The 16,362-nt window shown below is 40.9% G+C and overlaps 2 protein-coding genes across 4 annotated transcripts; one reads left to right on the forward strand and one right to left on the reverse strand.

Annotated features, from left to right (window-relative positions):
- Positions 1-362: 362 nt before the first annotated feature.
- LOC139388284 (D-dopachrome decarboxylase-A-like) lies at positions 363-8,943 on the reverse strand. 3 transcript variants are annotated; one of them, XM_071134858.1, is made up of 3 exons: positions 8,745-8,912; positions 1,923-2,098; positions 1,026-1,365 (listed from the first exon to the last, which is right to left on the reverse strand). In XM_071134858.1, exons 1-3 carry the CDS (start codon positions 8,850-8,852, stop codon positions 1,146-1,148), a joined length of 504 nt encoding a protein of 167 aa, XP_070990959.1. In that variant the 5' UTR covers positions 8,853-8,912; the 3' UTR covers positions 1,026-1,145. The 3 variants fall into 3 exon arrangements, 1 of the variants encoding a protein (XP_070990959.1); XR_011629260.1 differs by lacking the exon at positions 8,745-8,912 and adding an exon at positions 5,063-5,195 and having other exon boundaries at positions 363-2,098; XR_011629259.1 differs by lacking the exons at positions 1,026-1,365; positions 1,923-2,098 and adding an exon at positions 5,468-7,620 and having other exon boundaries at positions 8,745-8,943.
- A 711-nt stretch (positions 8,944-9,654) lies between these two features.
- Positions 9,655-16,362, forward strand: LOC139388662 (palmitoyltransferase ZDHHC12-B). The gene is made up of 5 exons (XM_071135477.1): positions 9,655-10,180; positions 12,719-12,858; positions 12,978-13,070; positions 13,776-13,942; positions 14,145-16,362. Exons 1-5 carry the CDS (start codon positions 10,084-10,086, stop codon positions 14,458-14,460), a joined length of 813 nt encoding a protein of 270 aa, XP_070991578.1. The 5' UTR covers positions 9,655-10,083; the 3' UTR covers positions 14,461-16,362.

Genomic DNA, 16,362 nt, shown 5'->3' on the forward strand with positions numbered 1-16,362 from the left:
GTCCGTAGCAACGGGTCCCTACAAATCAAATCACATTTTATTTTTCAAACGCGCCGAATACCGCAGGTGTAGACCTTACCATGAAATGCATACTTACAAGCCCTTAACCAACAATGCAGTTTTAAGAATAATAAGACTTTAAAAAATATTTACAAATAAATAAAAAAAAGAGCAACAATAGCTTTTTTTATGACCAGCACTGTAGGTGCGCGAGACAAGTTTACCAGCATCATAGCATAAGTATCATTGACATGTTCCTTGCCATTTTAAACAATATTACATTATACTAATAAACTGACACAGTAGGTGCTGTTGCAAGGCAAACTTTTCAAGACGAACAATAATGTATGGACAGAAAGCACACAGCCTAATTGTTTATTTTTTTGTTGCCTGCAGTGGGCTGTATCACATGGAAAGATAGCTACATTTTTACATTGGTTTACAGTCCACTTTTCCTAAATATCTAGCTGTTCAATGTCACATTTGCACCTTGTATTATTTTAAAACCCTTCCACTCTTCGTGTTGAGTGTAAAGAAATATTGGCAAGACATTAAATGCAGTAAATAATTTAGTAATGCGGGACACAATAATTGAAGTACTTTTACTTCTAGTATGACTAATTGTACAGCAAAGCCTTCACAACATTTACTTGATACTCATATATTAAAAGGACTGAAATTGAAAGGAATATATTACATGTAAATTTACTAAGCATAGTCCTTCACAAATACAGAGTGCATGTTAGTCCAATGCAACACTGTTATGTCCTTATCTACTTCTATACTCTTAACAAATGCATAGAATGGTGTTTCACAGCGGCCATTGACATTTACCTGAATTCCATTGCACAGTACGTACTTAAAGATTTACTGTTAATACTAGTCCATCATCTATGCTAGTCATTGTGGTTCTTACTAACAAAACATAGCAGAAAAAAAACATCTCAACCACATTATCAGATGGTTGAGATATGAAATGAATAGGTGAACTTACATAGTAATAGCTTTGAAAAAAGGTCAATTGGTTTACATTTCCTCTAATCAAACATGAATATATTCTTATATCATCTAGCTTGTCAAATGTGCGGTTCTGGTTTACTGTCGCAATATAAAGGAATGTGTTTCCAGGACATAGATTCACGGGGTCAAATACCATAGTGATAAAATCCAATACAGGTCTTTGTCATATGGTATGTCATGTCCAATTGAGTGGTGGAAACCCACTGCCGGGGTTTGGTAACTGTTGTGGAACAGATGTGTGAAGTCATTCTGGTGCAGAAAGTTCCCCCTACAGGTAACTCATAACAAACAGTTCCTTTCTTTCCAACCTGATGTGGCTCCAGGACATAGAACCTAATCATGACCCTGTGGAATACAAGTTCACCTACAATTAGATTCCTGTATATGGTTTTCAATACATAAGACCATGTGGCTATAATTTAAATCTACTAAATGCAATATTCTATTTAATGCAATATAATGTCAATACATACTTTGAATGCTATATGGTGTTGCAAGATCTCCTGTGCAACCCCTTACAAGCATAAGTAGTTAGGCTGTAATCAATACCTCATGGTAGTAATAACCTAGACATATGAGCTGTCCATAAATCCAGACACACCATGGTATAACAGATAACTAGAATTTTTCATCTGTTTCTTGAGTCAAAGTTGAGTTGGGCTTTAAAGAGTCTGCAGGCAGGCCGGGTACAGGAACTGACATACAGAGACACTCCATCTTTCAATCTGAGAAGGTATCATATGACATACTGCCCTTTATCCACACCAATGCAGAAATGCAAAATCCTCTTATCTTATGCATAAAACATATTTTCTATCATTAGAACAGAGCCAAAGCTCTGCAGTAGAGGATAGTACTAAGGTAAAATACATGAATGATTTGTAGCATAGTCAGCTTCTAACCGGTCTTCAGTAAGTCCAAGTTCTCCTGTAAGGAAAGGGAATATATTGGCACTGTGTTCCTTGTTCTTCTCAGCAGTGTCAGTGACACCGATGGCGGACACGGACAGTATCACGCAAGGAGCACAAGTTCCACCCATGAGCATTGGCAGTCCTGGTTTCACCACCAACATCATTCTCTGCATGGAAAACAGACAACATAAAATACACACAAGCACCATTTTTGAATAGAATTAGCTAGCTAAGCTTTATCTAAGTATTTAAATATGGACACTGGAGTTAAAACCTTGATAGCCGCTAACTATAGTGCCTTCAGAAAGTATTCACACCCTTGACTTTTTCCACACTTTGTTGTGTTACAGCCTGAAATTAAAATTGATTAAGTTGAGATTTTGTGCCACTGGCCTACACACAATACCCCCTGATGCCAAAGTGGAATTATGTTTTTAGACATTTTTACAAGTATTCAATCCCTTTGTTACGGCATGCCTAAATAAGTACAGGAGTAAAAATGTGTTTAACAAGTCATATAATAAGTTGAATGGACTCACTGTGTGCAGTAAGTGTTTAAAATTATTTTTGATGACTACCTTATCTCTGTACCCCACAATTATCTCTAAGTTCCCTCATCTCTCGGAGACAGAACACATCTCCTTCCTGAGCGGTATGACGGCTGCGTGGTCCCATGGTGTTTATACTTGCGTACTATTGTTTGTACAGATGAATGTGGTACCTTCAGGCATTTGGAAATTGCTCCCAAGGATGAACCAGACTTCTGGAGGTCTACAATTTTTTTTCTGAGGTCTTGGCTGATTTATTTTGATTTTCCCATGATGTCAATCAATCAGAGGCACTGAGTTTGAAGGTAGGCCTCTAAATACATCCACAGGTACACCTCCAATTGACTTAAATGATGTCAATTAGCCTATCAGAAGCTTCTAAAGCCATGACATTATTTTCTGGAATTTCCCAAGCTGTTTAAAAGGCACAGTCAACTTAGTGTATGTGAACATCTGACCCATTGGAGTTGTGATACAGTGAATAAGTGAAATAATCTGTAAACAATTGTTGGAAAAATGACTTGTGTCATGCACAAAGTAGATGTCCTAACCGACATGCCAAAACTATAATTTGCTAACAAGACTCCAACCTAAATGTATGTAAACTTCCGACTTCAACTGTGTGTGTGTGTGTGTGTGTATATATATTTTTTTTTGGTTACTACATGATCCCATATGTGTTATTTCATAGTTTTGATGTCTTCACTATCCTACAATGTAGAAAATAGTAAAAATAAAGATAAACCCTGGAATGAGTAGGTGTGTCAACTTTTGACTGGTGCTGTATATTTTACACATACTTTGTATGTGGACACCCCTTCAAATGAGTGGATTCTGCTACTTCAGCCACACCCGTTGCTGACAGGTGTATCATTTTTTTTTTAAAGAGCGCACACAGCCATGCAATCTCCATAGACAAACATTGGCATTAAAATGGCCTTACTGAAGTGCTCAGTGACTTTCAATGTGCCTGAATGTATAGTGCCAACTATAAAGTTTGTTGGAGGAGGAATAATGGTCTTGAGCTTTTTTTTTCATGGTTCGGGGACATTGACTGTCATGGTACAATGATAGTCTAGACCAGGGGTTCTTAACTTTTTAATCATGGGATCCAAATGAGAAATTCTGTGTAAAGCAGAAAGCGCACTGAACAGAGAGCACATGGCCAAATCAATTACAGTAATTAATGAAACAACTATAAAAAAAACCACCATTAACAGGTCCCATACTTTAAGAAAGGCGGGTCTTGACGATTCTGTGCTTCCAACTTTGTGGCAACATGGGAAGATCTTTTCCTGTTTCAGCATGACAATGCCCCCGTGCACAAAGGGAGGTCCATACAGAAATGGTTTGTCAAGATGAGTGTGGAAGAACTTGACTGGCCCTGACCTCAACGCTATCGAACACCTTTGGGATGAATTGGAATGCCAACTGCAAGCCAGGCCTAATCGCCCGACCTCACTAATGCTCGTGGCTGAATGGAAGCAAGTCCCTGCAGCAATGTTCCAACATTAGTGGAAAGCCTTCCAAGAAGAGTAGAGGCTGTTATAGCAGAAAATAGGGGGACCAATTCCATATTAATGCCAATGATTTTAGAATGAGATGTTTGACGAGCAGATGTCCACATACTTTTGGTAACGTAGAATATATGCTACTGCTCGACTAACAAAATATCTTATTACCAACAGCTTATCGACCAATTGGTGTCAGCCCTAAAAGGAACTAAAGAAAAACGACCATAAATTGGGAAAACAAATTAACTTCATGTCCTCAATAAAACACGTTATATTTGGGGAAAATCCAACACAACACATCAATGACTACCACTCTTCATATTTTCAAGCATGCTGGTGGTGGCTGCGTCATGTTATGGGTATGCTTGTCATCGGCAAGGACTAGGGAGTTTTTAGGATAAAAATAAATGGAAAAGAGCTAAGCACTGGCAAAAATCCTAGAGGAAAACTTGGTTCAGTCTTCTTTCCAAGAGACACTGGGAGACACTCACCTTTCAGCAGGAAAATAACTGAAAATACAAGGTCAAATATACAGTTGGTTACCAAGATGACTTTGAATGTTCCTGAGTGGCCTGAAAATCTATGGCAAGACTTAAAATGGCTATCGAGCAATGATGAAAAACCAACTTGACAGGGCTTGAAGAATTTTTTAAAAGAATAATGTGCTAATATTGTAAAACCCAGATGTGCAAAGCTTAGAGACTTACCCAGAAAGACTCAAAGGTGATTCTAACTTGTCACATTGACTCAGGGGGATGAATACTTATGTAAACATGTGTTATTTTTCATAATTATTTTACGAATGTTTGAATCCATCCGAGTATTTAGTGTATATCGTTTAGATTATCGTTTATCGTTTTAAATTAAAACTATTTTAATCCCACCTTGTAACACAACAAAATGTGTTAGGTCAAGGGGGTGTGATTATTTAAGAGCCCCGATTTAGCAACTTCGTCACTATATTTAGCGAGTATTCAGATTCCTCTAGCAACACATTTTCAAAAATAACGACTAGCGACAAATCTAGCGTTATTGGAGACTCTGACGTGAAAGCACGTATCGTTCTTACTCTTCTCAACGAGCAGCGGGTGCTGCCGTGGGCCCCACCACCGTCCCATAGCACTCGCAGGCGGCCCAGTCCTCGCGCAGCAGTCCCTCTCAGCTGCAGTCAGAGGAGATGTTCACCCCTCCGCGTCCAGACTGCAAATGAATTGCGCATGCGGGAAGCCGCCGCTGGCTTACATTCAGGGCGGGATGTAAATGTACAACATTTCTTTGTCTAAAATAAATCACTGCACAAAAATAAATCACTGCATTTGACTAACACAGCCTCAGTAATTTACTCAGTTACTCACCTTGTCCACTGTGTGTGTGCCTCTCTGTGACATAAGCTAAACATCTAGCTGGCTAGCTCATCATAGTCTCAATCTAAACTGTACACTCAAAAATACAGAAAGGAGTGGGAATCACACCCTGAATTCAAAGGCTGATTGAAGCCGTTTATTGGAGATGATACACTGCATTCTGCCTGTATTGTAAGGCTGATTTCTACGCCAAACTTAGTGATGTAAAAAAAACACATGACTACTCAAAAACATACTCAAAAGGCAAAGCCTTATAACAGTTCCACCCAAAACAAGCTGCCATTTATGGTTAAAAAAAATAGACTCTGCAAAAAAGGCTGAGGCCACCAAGGCATTAGCTACCGTTGAACACTGTTCCATGCTGGCATGTGATCACATTGGAGCATGTAGAGCTGCTTTCTCAGACTCCACTGCTGCTACCCACTTCAAAATGCACAGGACAAAGTGCACAGAAATTATTAATGGTGTTCTAGGACCATACTTTCTGAAAAAGTTGGTTGCAGATGTGGGTGACCAGTGTTTCAGCCTCCTCCTCGATGAGTCCACGGATGTAAGTGTTTCTAAGTACCTGGGGGTTGTGATAAGGTACTTTAGTGACACCAAGCAGACAATTCTATCAACATTTCTGGGGCTTGTTGAGTTGGAGGGAGGAGATGCCAAATCTATAGCCCGTGCTGGTGTGGCTTTCCTCTGGAAGTGTAGTCTTAAAAAAGAGAAACTCCTGGGGATAGGGACTGACAATGCCTCTGTTATGACGGGGATTAACAATGGGGTCCATAATGTGCTGGAGGAGGAGTATGGCCTCAAATATCTGGTTCTTATTCGCTGTGTGTGCCACTCTGCAGCTTGCTGTAAGTCATGCTTCCAATGACATCATCCCCCGTAGCGTGGAGTACTTGGTACGAGAGACTTATAACTGGTTGTCAGTGTCTCCAAAGCGCAGGGAGGCCTACAAGGCCAAATATGAGACCATCAACTGTGGGGAGAAACCTTTACAGATAACCAAGGTGTGTGCCACACATTGGCTCTCCATTGAACCCGTGGTTTCACGCATTCTGGACCAGTGGGAGGAGGCTGCATTTCGCAGTCACCAAGTCCAGTGAACACTGCTACATGGCTGAGGTTTTATACTCCATGTACAGTGATCCTCAAAACATATTGGATCTGATTTTTTTGAAGTCAGTGCTGGGTGAGGTACAGTTGGCCATCAAGGCTTTTGAGGGAGAGCAAGTAGATCCTCTTAAGCTACTTGACAGCTTGGTTAGCCTGATCAAGTCTGTGAGCAGCAGGGTGCTGAATCCACTGGCAAATGTTGATGTACTCAAAGGGCCAATAGATGGATACATCAGTCCCAAACTGTACCTTGGTTACCTTTTTGAGTCAAAGGCAGCTGAGCTCCACCTTGTACCTGAGGATGAAAACAATGTCCGAAAGTGGTGTGTAGCCTTCACCATCTCCCTCACTAATGAGTTGAGGGTGAGACTGAAGGACAACATCGAAGCATTGTGTAGCCTTCACCATCTCCCTAACTAATGAGTTGAGGGTGAGACTGAAGGACAACATCGAAGCATTGTGTAGCCTTCACCATCTCCCTCACTAATGAGTTGAGGGTGAGACTGAAGGACAACATCGAAGCATTGTGTAGCCTTCACCATCTCCCTCACTAATGAGTTGAGGGTGAGACTGCCGAACAACATCGAAGAATTGCAGTACATGTCAACTTTCAATGTGGAGGAAACTCTAAAGCACAATAAGAGCCCTGGAGAAATAGAAGAAAAAAAATAGCCAAGCTCCTTGGCTACTCCCCTGCAGAGATAGACAAGATGGTCCAGCAATGGCGTGCCATCCATCTTAGTAAATGGAATGAGACAACACACACACTGGGGCTTCTGGAGTGAGATTTGGAAGTTCAGGGGTGCAGCTGATATCAACCCGTTTCAAGAACTTGCCATGGCTGCTGTGTCTGTGTTGTCCTTGCCACACTTGAATGCTGAAGTCGAGAGAGTATTTAGCCAGATGAGTGTGGTAAAAAGCAAACTTAGAAATCAGATGTCCTTGCAGACCCTTAACTCCATCCTGTACATTCGATATGGACTGAAGCTGTCTGGTGAGGCTTGCTATGAGCACCAGCTGGCTGATAATGTTTTGTGGCTTTTTGGCACATCAGCTGCTTACTAATTTAAGTCAGCTCCGTCAGTTGCTGAACCTGCCATAGAGAGCCTTGACCAAAATGAGGATGATCCACTCTTTCTGTGAGGGGGGTCTGGGGGAAAAAAAGACAACCTGAATTAGGGCCAGACTAGTTACCATCATTTTCTCACATTGCCATTGACAGTTTTTTCTATTGTCTCTTTTTGGTCCATTTAGATTGTATTCAACAAATATAAAACATGTTATGGTTAAAAATGTTCATGTTTTACTGTGACTTGTTGTAGGCTCCTAAGTGGACCATAAGGTTAAAAACCAAACCAAATTAAGAACAAAACAATTTAATAGAAAACAAAATAACTCCGCCAGTGTCTCTTTTGGAGGAGGGTTGGAATTGTGACATAAAAAAACAAGAATCGACAGAAGAAAGTTAATTTGTAGTTCTAAACACATTTACGGTGTTTTTGACTCACTGTCTCTCCCATGATGTTATTTCTCTCTCCTACAGCGCCCATCACAATTACATGCACGATGACGTCCTTTAGCGACTTCTAGGACAACCTTACTGAGGAGTTGGCAACATTGCCAACGCTCAGTATGAAAGTTAACACGCATTGCTTGCGATATGATTTTGGCAATATAAGGAACATATCGGCGAGAAATAACTTTCTAAAATCAAAAAAGGTTAAATGCACACCTTTATAGAGTTAGTGTTCGCACACGGACATCTATTTTACAGCGCTTGTTGACGGAAGACCGACAAGACAGAGGTGACCACTTGCGCTAATAAGCGATCTTGCATGATCGAACAGCTGTGTGTAAGTGTAACTATGGAGGAAGTATAGCAGAAGCCTTGTTCATCAGCTCGATGCACACAGCCGTATGGATATGTGCAAACCTGCTACACAGTAAGTGTTTTTTTAAAGATTATTTCTCGCTTATATGAAAGACAAGTTCCATGTTTCGTGAAAAGTATTGCACGCAATTATTATTTACGTTTCCAAATGTTAAAACAGAGCGTCGGGATTGTAATTCACCCTTGGGATAAGGCCTTGAGTTCTCGTGAGCAAGGCTACAGCTAGCCCATTCAATACTGTAGACGGCAAGGCTTGAGTTCGACAACTAGGCTACAGCTAGCTGACAGTAATCTCAACAATGCAATGTATCAAAGGCAGACATATGGAGTGAGGCCAAACTTAACTTCACTCAGTAACATTTTTGATGCAGTAGCCTACTCACCTCTTCGTGTTTCCCTAGAACAGCGGCTGTTTTGGAGCACAGCTTTTTCAAGAAATCCTCAGAAAACGTACTCTCAGGTAAATTACTTTCTAAATCAATGAACGGCATGATTTTGTAAAGAGGTCGTTCTTTCAGATGAGAAGGCTAGGGAGGTCAATTTGCAGCAAATTTGACTTTGCTCCGGAAAGTACGTCTCTTCATTGGAGGGAAAAAAGTACTTCCGTGTCACGGAATTTCGGAAATGTTCAAAATAAAAGTCCCCCACTAGCAAAAAGTCTCAGTAACTTGAATGTATTCATGATATAGGAAAAATTGTCTAAACATGAACAATGATTCATACTTTTTCATATTTAGGTGACATTTGCATTACATTTGAATTAAAAAATATGTTCTAAGGTCAAATATGGTAAGTGGAAATGCCTCCAATATGAATCACTGTATATTAGGCATAAGGTTAGTGGTGTGGTACCATATGAGTGTGATATAACCAATTAGATTCCAGGAACCTCCTACTGCATTTTTCAAAATGTCTGATTAGTCAGGAGACAATACAAACAACAAATCACATTATTATTTTTATTTTGTATATATATTTTAAAGTCAGTGTTCAATCTGGCAGGGCCTCTGCCCAGCCTTGCCCTGCCATGGCTTCGTCTCTGTTAAACATTCAGATGATGATTCAGTTTCCAGTACAGTAGCCTACTGTTACACTTGATTGTTGTTGGTATGTTCAACTCATATTTCTGATTTGGAAGTTTATAATAAACAGCATTGGAGCTATTTTAGATAGTACATGAATGCTGCACGACTTTCCCAGTCAGTGTTCTGAACTTCTGAGAGCACATGAACACAACAAAAATATATGTACACAATGATGTCATACATATACCACGTGAATGCAATGACCAATAGAATGAGCGTATCCAAAGGAACGCCAGCAACCCTGGACAATAATATTGCAGCCCTTCAGAGACGTTCTGGTCATATTTATTAGAGCGGAAATGATTGAATGCTATTTTGGTGATTAGGAATAAATGTAGCTAGCACTAGTTTTAAGGTTGTATGTGTCTAACCAGCAAGCTTGGCATGTTAATTTCGGAATTTAGTTCATGTTAGACCTTTCCAGTCGCCATTTGGAGAGAAACCTCGAGCTGTTTGTTGGGTTAGTTGGCAAGATAACTGGATACAGTAACGCTGACCGCTAGCTACGGTTATGTGGGACGATAGTGATAAAGGCTAGTTAGCTAAATGCATTTTGTTAGCTAACTATAGTAGGCCAGTTCTCGTAACCTGATGCATACCGGTACCAGTCTATTGCTACGTGTTGAAAAATGCTAGGATGTTCAAAAATGTGTTCGGGTCAGGATTTATTGTAAGAACCGCGCACGTTATCCTGACATGGGTAATAACACTGATACTCTTCCTACATGATACAGGTAAGTGCACTGAATTTAAATTCATTTTCAGATGCCAGTATCCGTTGCACGGCTGTAATGCATAGATGGCATATGCATTATTACACTGTAATGCATACCATCAAACCACACTTCCACTTATCACCAAATATGGTGTTGTGGGGAAGTCCAGTGCCATTGCGTGGAGGAAAGTGGGAGAAGATGGAGCTAGATGAAACTTGGCTGACAATCTGCTGTATTTTCTCATCAATGAAATTTGATTTCAGTACAGTTTCCCAAAACTAGAATCTGTTAAATAAAATAAAATAAAGTGTTAAGTAAAAAATACATAAATAAGAGGGGGAGTAGTCTGGGTAGCCATTTGATTAGCTGCCCGGTAGTCTTATGGGTTGGAATCTGTTAAGAAGACTTTTGGACCTAGACTTGGCGCTCCGGTACCGCTTGCCTTGTAGTAGCAGAGAGAACAGTCTATGACTAGGGTGGCTGGAGTCTTTTTGACAATTTCTACCACTGTTGTGTCATCAGCAAACTTAATGATGGTGTTGGAGTCGTACCTGCCGTGCAGTCATGAGTGAACAGGGAGTACAGGGGTGGGGGCTGAGCACGCACCCCTGAGGGGCTCCCGTGTTGGGGATCAGTTTGGTGGATGTGTTGTTACCTACCCTTACCACCAGGGGCGGCCTGTCAGGAAGTTCAGGATCCAGTTGCAGAGTGAGGTGTTTAGTCCCAGGGTCCTTAGCTTAGTGATGAGCTTTGAGGGCACTATGGTGTTGAACGCTGAGCTGTAGTCAATGAATAGCATCCTCACATAGGTGTTCCTTTTGTCCACGTGGGAAAGGGCAGTTACGAACAGAGTGCGCGCTAAGTTTTGTAGACTTAATACTTTGCCAAATTTGCTTAGTGTAGAAGGAGTGCGACAGCAAAATTAGTTATTGCACAGGCGCACTTTTCAGAGTATCTGTGCCCTAAGTACATGTTAAAATGCGCCAATTGGATCTTTCTAGCTTGTGTGTGGCTCTGCCCAACTCCTTGCTTGTTCTGCCCGCTGTGCTTTATTTGCTCCCTTTGGAAACAATGATGATAAATCGTAGGTTAGTTATTTACCTGTATCTTTGATCGAAGTGCCACCAACACGATCAACAAAGAAGCCAATTAGGTAGCTGATAAAAGTAACTAAGGTCCTTATTGGTCAAGACAGTTGGACTAATCTCATAAACCACGGTCTGTGTAAAATAAGACTATATTCCAATTAGGGAAATGTACTCATTTTTTAATATATTTTTTTACCTTTATTTAATTAGGTAAGTCTGTTAAGAAGAAATTCTTATTTTCAATGATGGCCTAGGAACGGTGGGTTAACTGGTCTAGGAACAGTGGGTTAACTGGTCTAGGAACAGTGGGTTAACTGGTCTAGGAACAGTGGGTTAACTGGTCTAGGAACAGCGGGTTAACTGGTCTAGGAACAGTGGGTTAACTGGTCTAGGAACAGTGGGTTAACTGGCCTAGGAACAGTGGGTTAACTGGTCTAGGAACAGTGGGTTAACTGGTCTAGGAACAGTGGGTTAACTGGTCTAGGAACAGTGGGTTAACTGGTCTAGGAACAGTGGGTTAACTGGTCTAGGAACAGTGGGTTAACTGGTCTAGGAACAGTGGGTTAACTGGTCTAGGAACAGTGGGATAACTGGTCTAGGAACAGTGGGTTAACTGGTCTAGGAACAGTGGGTTAACTGGTCTACGAACAGTGGGTTAACTGGTCTAGGAACAGTGGGCTAACTGGTCTAGGAACAGTGGGTTAACTGGTCTAGGAACAGTGGGTTAACTGGTCTAGGAACAGTGGGTTAACTGGTCTAGGAACAGTGGGTTAACTGGTCTAGGAACAGTGGGTTAACTGGTCTAGGAACAGTGGGTTAACTGGTCTAGGAACAGTGGGTTAACTGGTCTAGGAACAGTGGGTTAACTGGTCTAGGTCTAGGAACAGTGGGTTAACTGGTCTAGGAACAGTGGGTTAACTGGTCTAGGAACAGTGGGTTAACTGGCCTAGGAACAGTGGGTTAACTGGTCTAGGAACAGTGGGTTAACTGGTCTAGGAACAGTGGGTTAACTGGTCTAGGAACAGTGGGTTAACTGGCCTAGGAACAGTGGGTTAACTGCCTTGTTCAGGGGCAGAACTACTTTTTTTTCCCCAACGATTTTTACCTTGTCTGCTCGGGATTCGATCTTGCAACCTTTCGGTTACATTGATTTGAATGAATAGTCTATTACTTATAAATGAGATAAATACAACTGCCTTACAGTTATCATATCTTAGGACCTATTACTCTCTGCTGGCATAGACCTAGTAAGCCTTTGCCTGATCCTGTATAGCTTGGTATGTCATTCCTAGAGCACTTCATGCAGTGTCACACAAAGCAATTGCTATTTGCAAGTGAAAATGTCATGGGATGCATAGGCTCCATTATTAACCTTTTGATGGCCATTTATTTGATCGTATTTCATTATCCAACATTTTAGTAGTAGCTACTAGTTAGTAAACATTGCTAATTTATTCTTGTTTTGCAGACCTGAGGAAGCAAGAGGAGAGGGGAGAGCTCATCCAACCTGTGCTCTTTGTCTTGCTGGTCCTTGTGTCGGTGTTGCTGTACTTTGCTGTCTCACTCATGGATCCTGGCTTTGTCCTATCTGACGGTAGTGACTTACAGGTGCGTCAAACCAAGTTTTGCTTACTTCACAACACACGAACACAGTAATGCATATCAATGCTCAGGAAATGCATTACAGCTAAAAAAAAAAAACTATGCACTTTGTACTGCATTTTTAGTTCACCCTTGGCATCGCTGAGGAGACGCAGGACATGATTCCCCCAACAACCAAGTCTCTGCGACAGCGGCGCTGTGGTCATTGTCTGCTCCAGGTATGGAGTGGGCTACTGTAGTATTTATTTAAAATGTTTTGTTGTTGTCTTTAACCTTTATTTATCCAGTGGAAACCCATTGAGACCAGCGTCTCATTTACAAGGGTGCCCTGGGAACAATACATTAACATGATCAGTCTCAATACAATATATTTTCAATTACACATCACAACAAGTCAAATTCAAAAGCGACAGATAACATGTATATGCGCTAGGGGCACAATAACTAAAAGCAATCTTCCTGGACTCTGGAGACCCGCAGAACCTCTAAAAACTTGAGAGCGAGTCTGATGGTGGGTTGCTTTCCAATTAAAATGTGAGGTGAGGTGGTATGAGAGTTTCTGGAGAACTGCTTAGATATGTAGGCCCCAGTTATTATTATTATTATTCAGAGACAAACCAACATTATTCATGTAAATAGTGAACAGTAAAGGGCCTAGTATTGAGCCTTGTACACCTGTTTACATGTATATTTAGTGTGTATGTATTCCTGAGGTGACATTAGGATGGATAATGTAATCATAGGATGCTGACAGACACACCATCTGCTCTCACTCTGTTAAGAGATTCTCTCACTCAATTATGGTCATGGCAAGATAAGCTGCTGGCATATGATATGAGTACAGGTCAGTGGACTAGTTTATGACCAGAAATAGCTTTCTGTAACTCCTCCTTCCCCCCTTTCCCATTCATGTGCCCAAACAGCAGCCAATGAGATCCAAGCACTGTCAGACCTGTCAGCACTGCGTGCGTCGCTACGACCACCACTGCCCCTGGATCGAGAACTGCGTGGGTGAGAGGAACCACCGCTGGTTCGTGCTCTACCTGGCTGTCCAGCTGTTGGTGCTGCTGTGGGGCCTCCACATGGCCTGGTAAGTGAAGATGGGTCTTCAGAGCCCATTCATACATGGTTGTGGTGACCCACAGGGTATGCAATGCAGGGTTTACAAAAACATTTGTACACCCCGTGGGTCACCACAACCAGGATCGAAGATCTTGATGATTTTTGCTTCAATTTATCATATGATGCACTGTTTCAGAAGTGTGGCCAATCTCACTTGTTCTGTGACGCAGGTCGGGCTTCACCACGGCACCCACCTGGCAGCTGTGGCTGCGCGGCAATGGCGTGCTGCTGGGTACAGTGGCGGTGGTGGCGGTGCTCTCCCTCACCGTGCTCCTACTCCTGGGCTCCCACCTCTACCTAGTCTCCCTCAACACCACCACCTGGGAGTTCATGTCGCGCCACCGCATCTCCTACCTCAAGCACTGCGGCTCTGACGAGAACCCGTTTGACCGTGGTGCGCTGCGCAACCTCTGGGGCTTCTTCTGCAACTGGGGCGCCATAGTGTGGGAACAGGTGTACTTCAGAGAGGGCAACGACCCCATCTGATTAGCAAACAAGCTAACTAACTCGTCGTCTACTCAAGTTCTTCATTCCTTCCCTAGAATTCCCTAGAATTGAGTTTACATCCTCCTTTCTAGAAGTATCTTTATATGAGAAAGACATCCAAATGAACTATGAACTCCTCTCATTACTTCAGTTGGTCACTGAACTTTGCAAGTTCAGTTTAGTATGTAAGTGGATTTCAATGGAATTGAGCGCAATCCTGGTATTTATTTCAGTTGACTAGTGACATGATAAAAAAAACCTTTGTCAGGAAGACAGGAAAAGTTTTACTGGAACAAATAGGTCAGCTATTCAGTCTTGGTAAGAAAGGTAATTGCAGTGAGCCTGTGAACAGTAGCGCGACTCTTAGTGTTGCTCTGTTTATTTCCTATCCTTCCAACTTACCATTGCCTTTGACAACCACTACACTCCCACCCACTCCAATACCTTCTTCTGTCCAAAGAATAATATCTAAGAGTGAAGAGTGAAGAATATCACTGAAGTATTAGGAATTTGAGCTAAGGGAACTCTTATGTGTTGAAGGGAACACATTTACAGAATAGATCAATAGATCACATAATTCCTTGACAGTTAGATTAACAGAAAGGCAATTCACGTATGGCCTGTTTTTCTATACCCTGAGTTTACTAAGCTATAACACGCCGTAAGCTAACTGTTGTTTTATACAGGATAAAGGTACTTTCATATACTATTGTTGATGTAAAACTGTCTATACTTGAGAGCATGATTTGATTCCTTGTTGGTGTATTTTCCCCAATATTGACTCGGCATTGACAGAGGCTCTGTAGCGACCAAGTGGCTGATTGACTCAGTCAATCAAGTCTTTAGGCTGTGTTTAAACATGCAGTTTAATTCTGATCTTTTGCCCAATTATGGGCCAAAGATATGATCTGATTGGTCAGAAGACCAATTATTGGCAAAATATCAGAATTGGGCTACCTGTGTTTACACAGCCTTAGATTTCCAGAAGAACATTCCTCTTAACCATTTGAGTATTTTTGCATATTGAAATATTGTTACGAATATCACATTTTCAATGCCTGGTGTACTGTAATAGTTTAGTTTAATTGAATCTGTACAAAAAGGAATGTCAGGTTTTAATGCTGCACTACAGCTCAAAGCTTCCTGGCAACAGGGTTAATATGAAGGCAACGGTCAGCCAAGTGTTGGCAAATTAATAAGTAACTAAAATGGTAATTCAGTTATCAATATATTTTTGGTAGTACCATGATCCGTCGACAAATTATTGCACCTCTTATAAAATGGTAGTGAGGCGTTTTATTTGCAATTGTATTATCTATTACTATAAAGTATAGTAAATGTGAAAAGCACACAATTTGCACCATACCCAGAGGTGGTTTGAAAAAGGATCTGATCTTGGGTGAAACTCCAAACATGTTTAATCATTCACTTAAATAATTTATCTCACTTTTTCAATTGACAGAATGTCATACTATTTTTGTAAACAGGTTTATCGCTCTTGATAAAAATCAACCTTTTTGAACGTCCATTTTGGAACATAAAAAGTTTGCATGAGATTTTTACATCTAGTTTTTTGTAACTTTAGGAATAATCGTAGAGAACTTATTTAAAGGAGTGCAATGTTGTGCGTGTTCCCTAACTTAATCGTTAGCTTATTCTCTGTGCAATAGGAGAGCATAGAAAAACATGACAGAAATGAGCAATAATGGTAATATTGTCATCTTTTTATAGGATCAGAAAATCTTTCTGGCTCTTCCAGTAGAATTTAAAGATAAGTGATGTGATTTTATATATATTTGTTTGGTCTTGTAAGTGCTGATTTCAGTGTGAACTGTTTATGAACAAAGTAATTAATGCAATATTTTATTTTTTAAGAAATTGTTTGAAATGCAGTAGACCTAT

Source organism: Oncorhynchus clarkii, chromosome 29, assembly GCF_045791955.1.
Source record: "Oncorhynchus clarkii lewisi isolate Uvic-CL-2024 chromosome 29, UVic_Ocla_1.0, whole genome shotgun sequence".
Classification (NCBI taxonomy): domain Eukaryota; kingdom Metazoa; phylum Chordata; class Actinopteri; order Salmoniformes; family Salmonidae; genus Oncorhynchus; species Oncorhynchus clarkii.

Bases quoted from the DNA above. Each gene is read 5' to 3' on its own strand.
- LOC139388284 (XM_071134858.1), bottom strand. From the start codon at position 8,852: ATGCCGTTCATTGATTTAGAAAGTAATTTACCTGAGAGTACGTTTTCT. The intron at 2,099-8,744 runs GTGAGTAGGCTA...TTTTCCATGCAG, and splicing joins TTCTAGGGAAACACGAAGAG to AGAATGATGTTGGTGGTGAA. The intron at 1,366-1,922 runs GTTAGAAGCTGA...TGTATTCCACAG, and splicing joins CTTGGACTTACTGAAGACCG to GGTCATGATTAGGTTCTATG.
- LOC139388662 (XM_071135477.1), top strand. From the start codon at position 10,084: ATGTTCAAAAATGTGTTCGGGTCAGGATTTATTGTAAGAACCGCGCAC. The intron at 10,181-12,718 runs GTAAGTGCACTG...CTTGTTTTGCAG, and splicing joins ACTCTTCCTACATGATACAG to ACCTGAGGAAGCAAGAGGAG. The intron at 12,859-12,977 runs GTGCGTCAAACC...CTGCATTTTTAG, and splicing joins CTGACGGTAGTGACTTACAG to TTCACCCTTGGCATCGCTGA.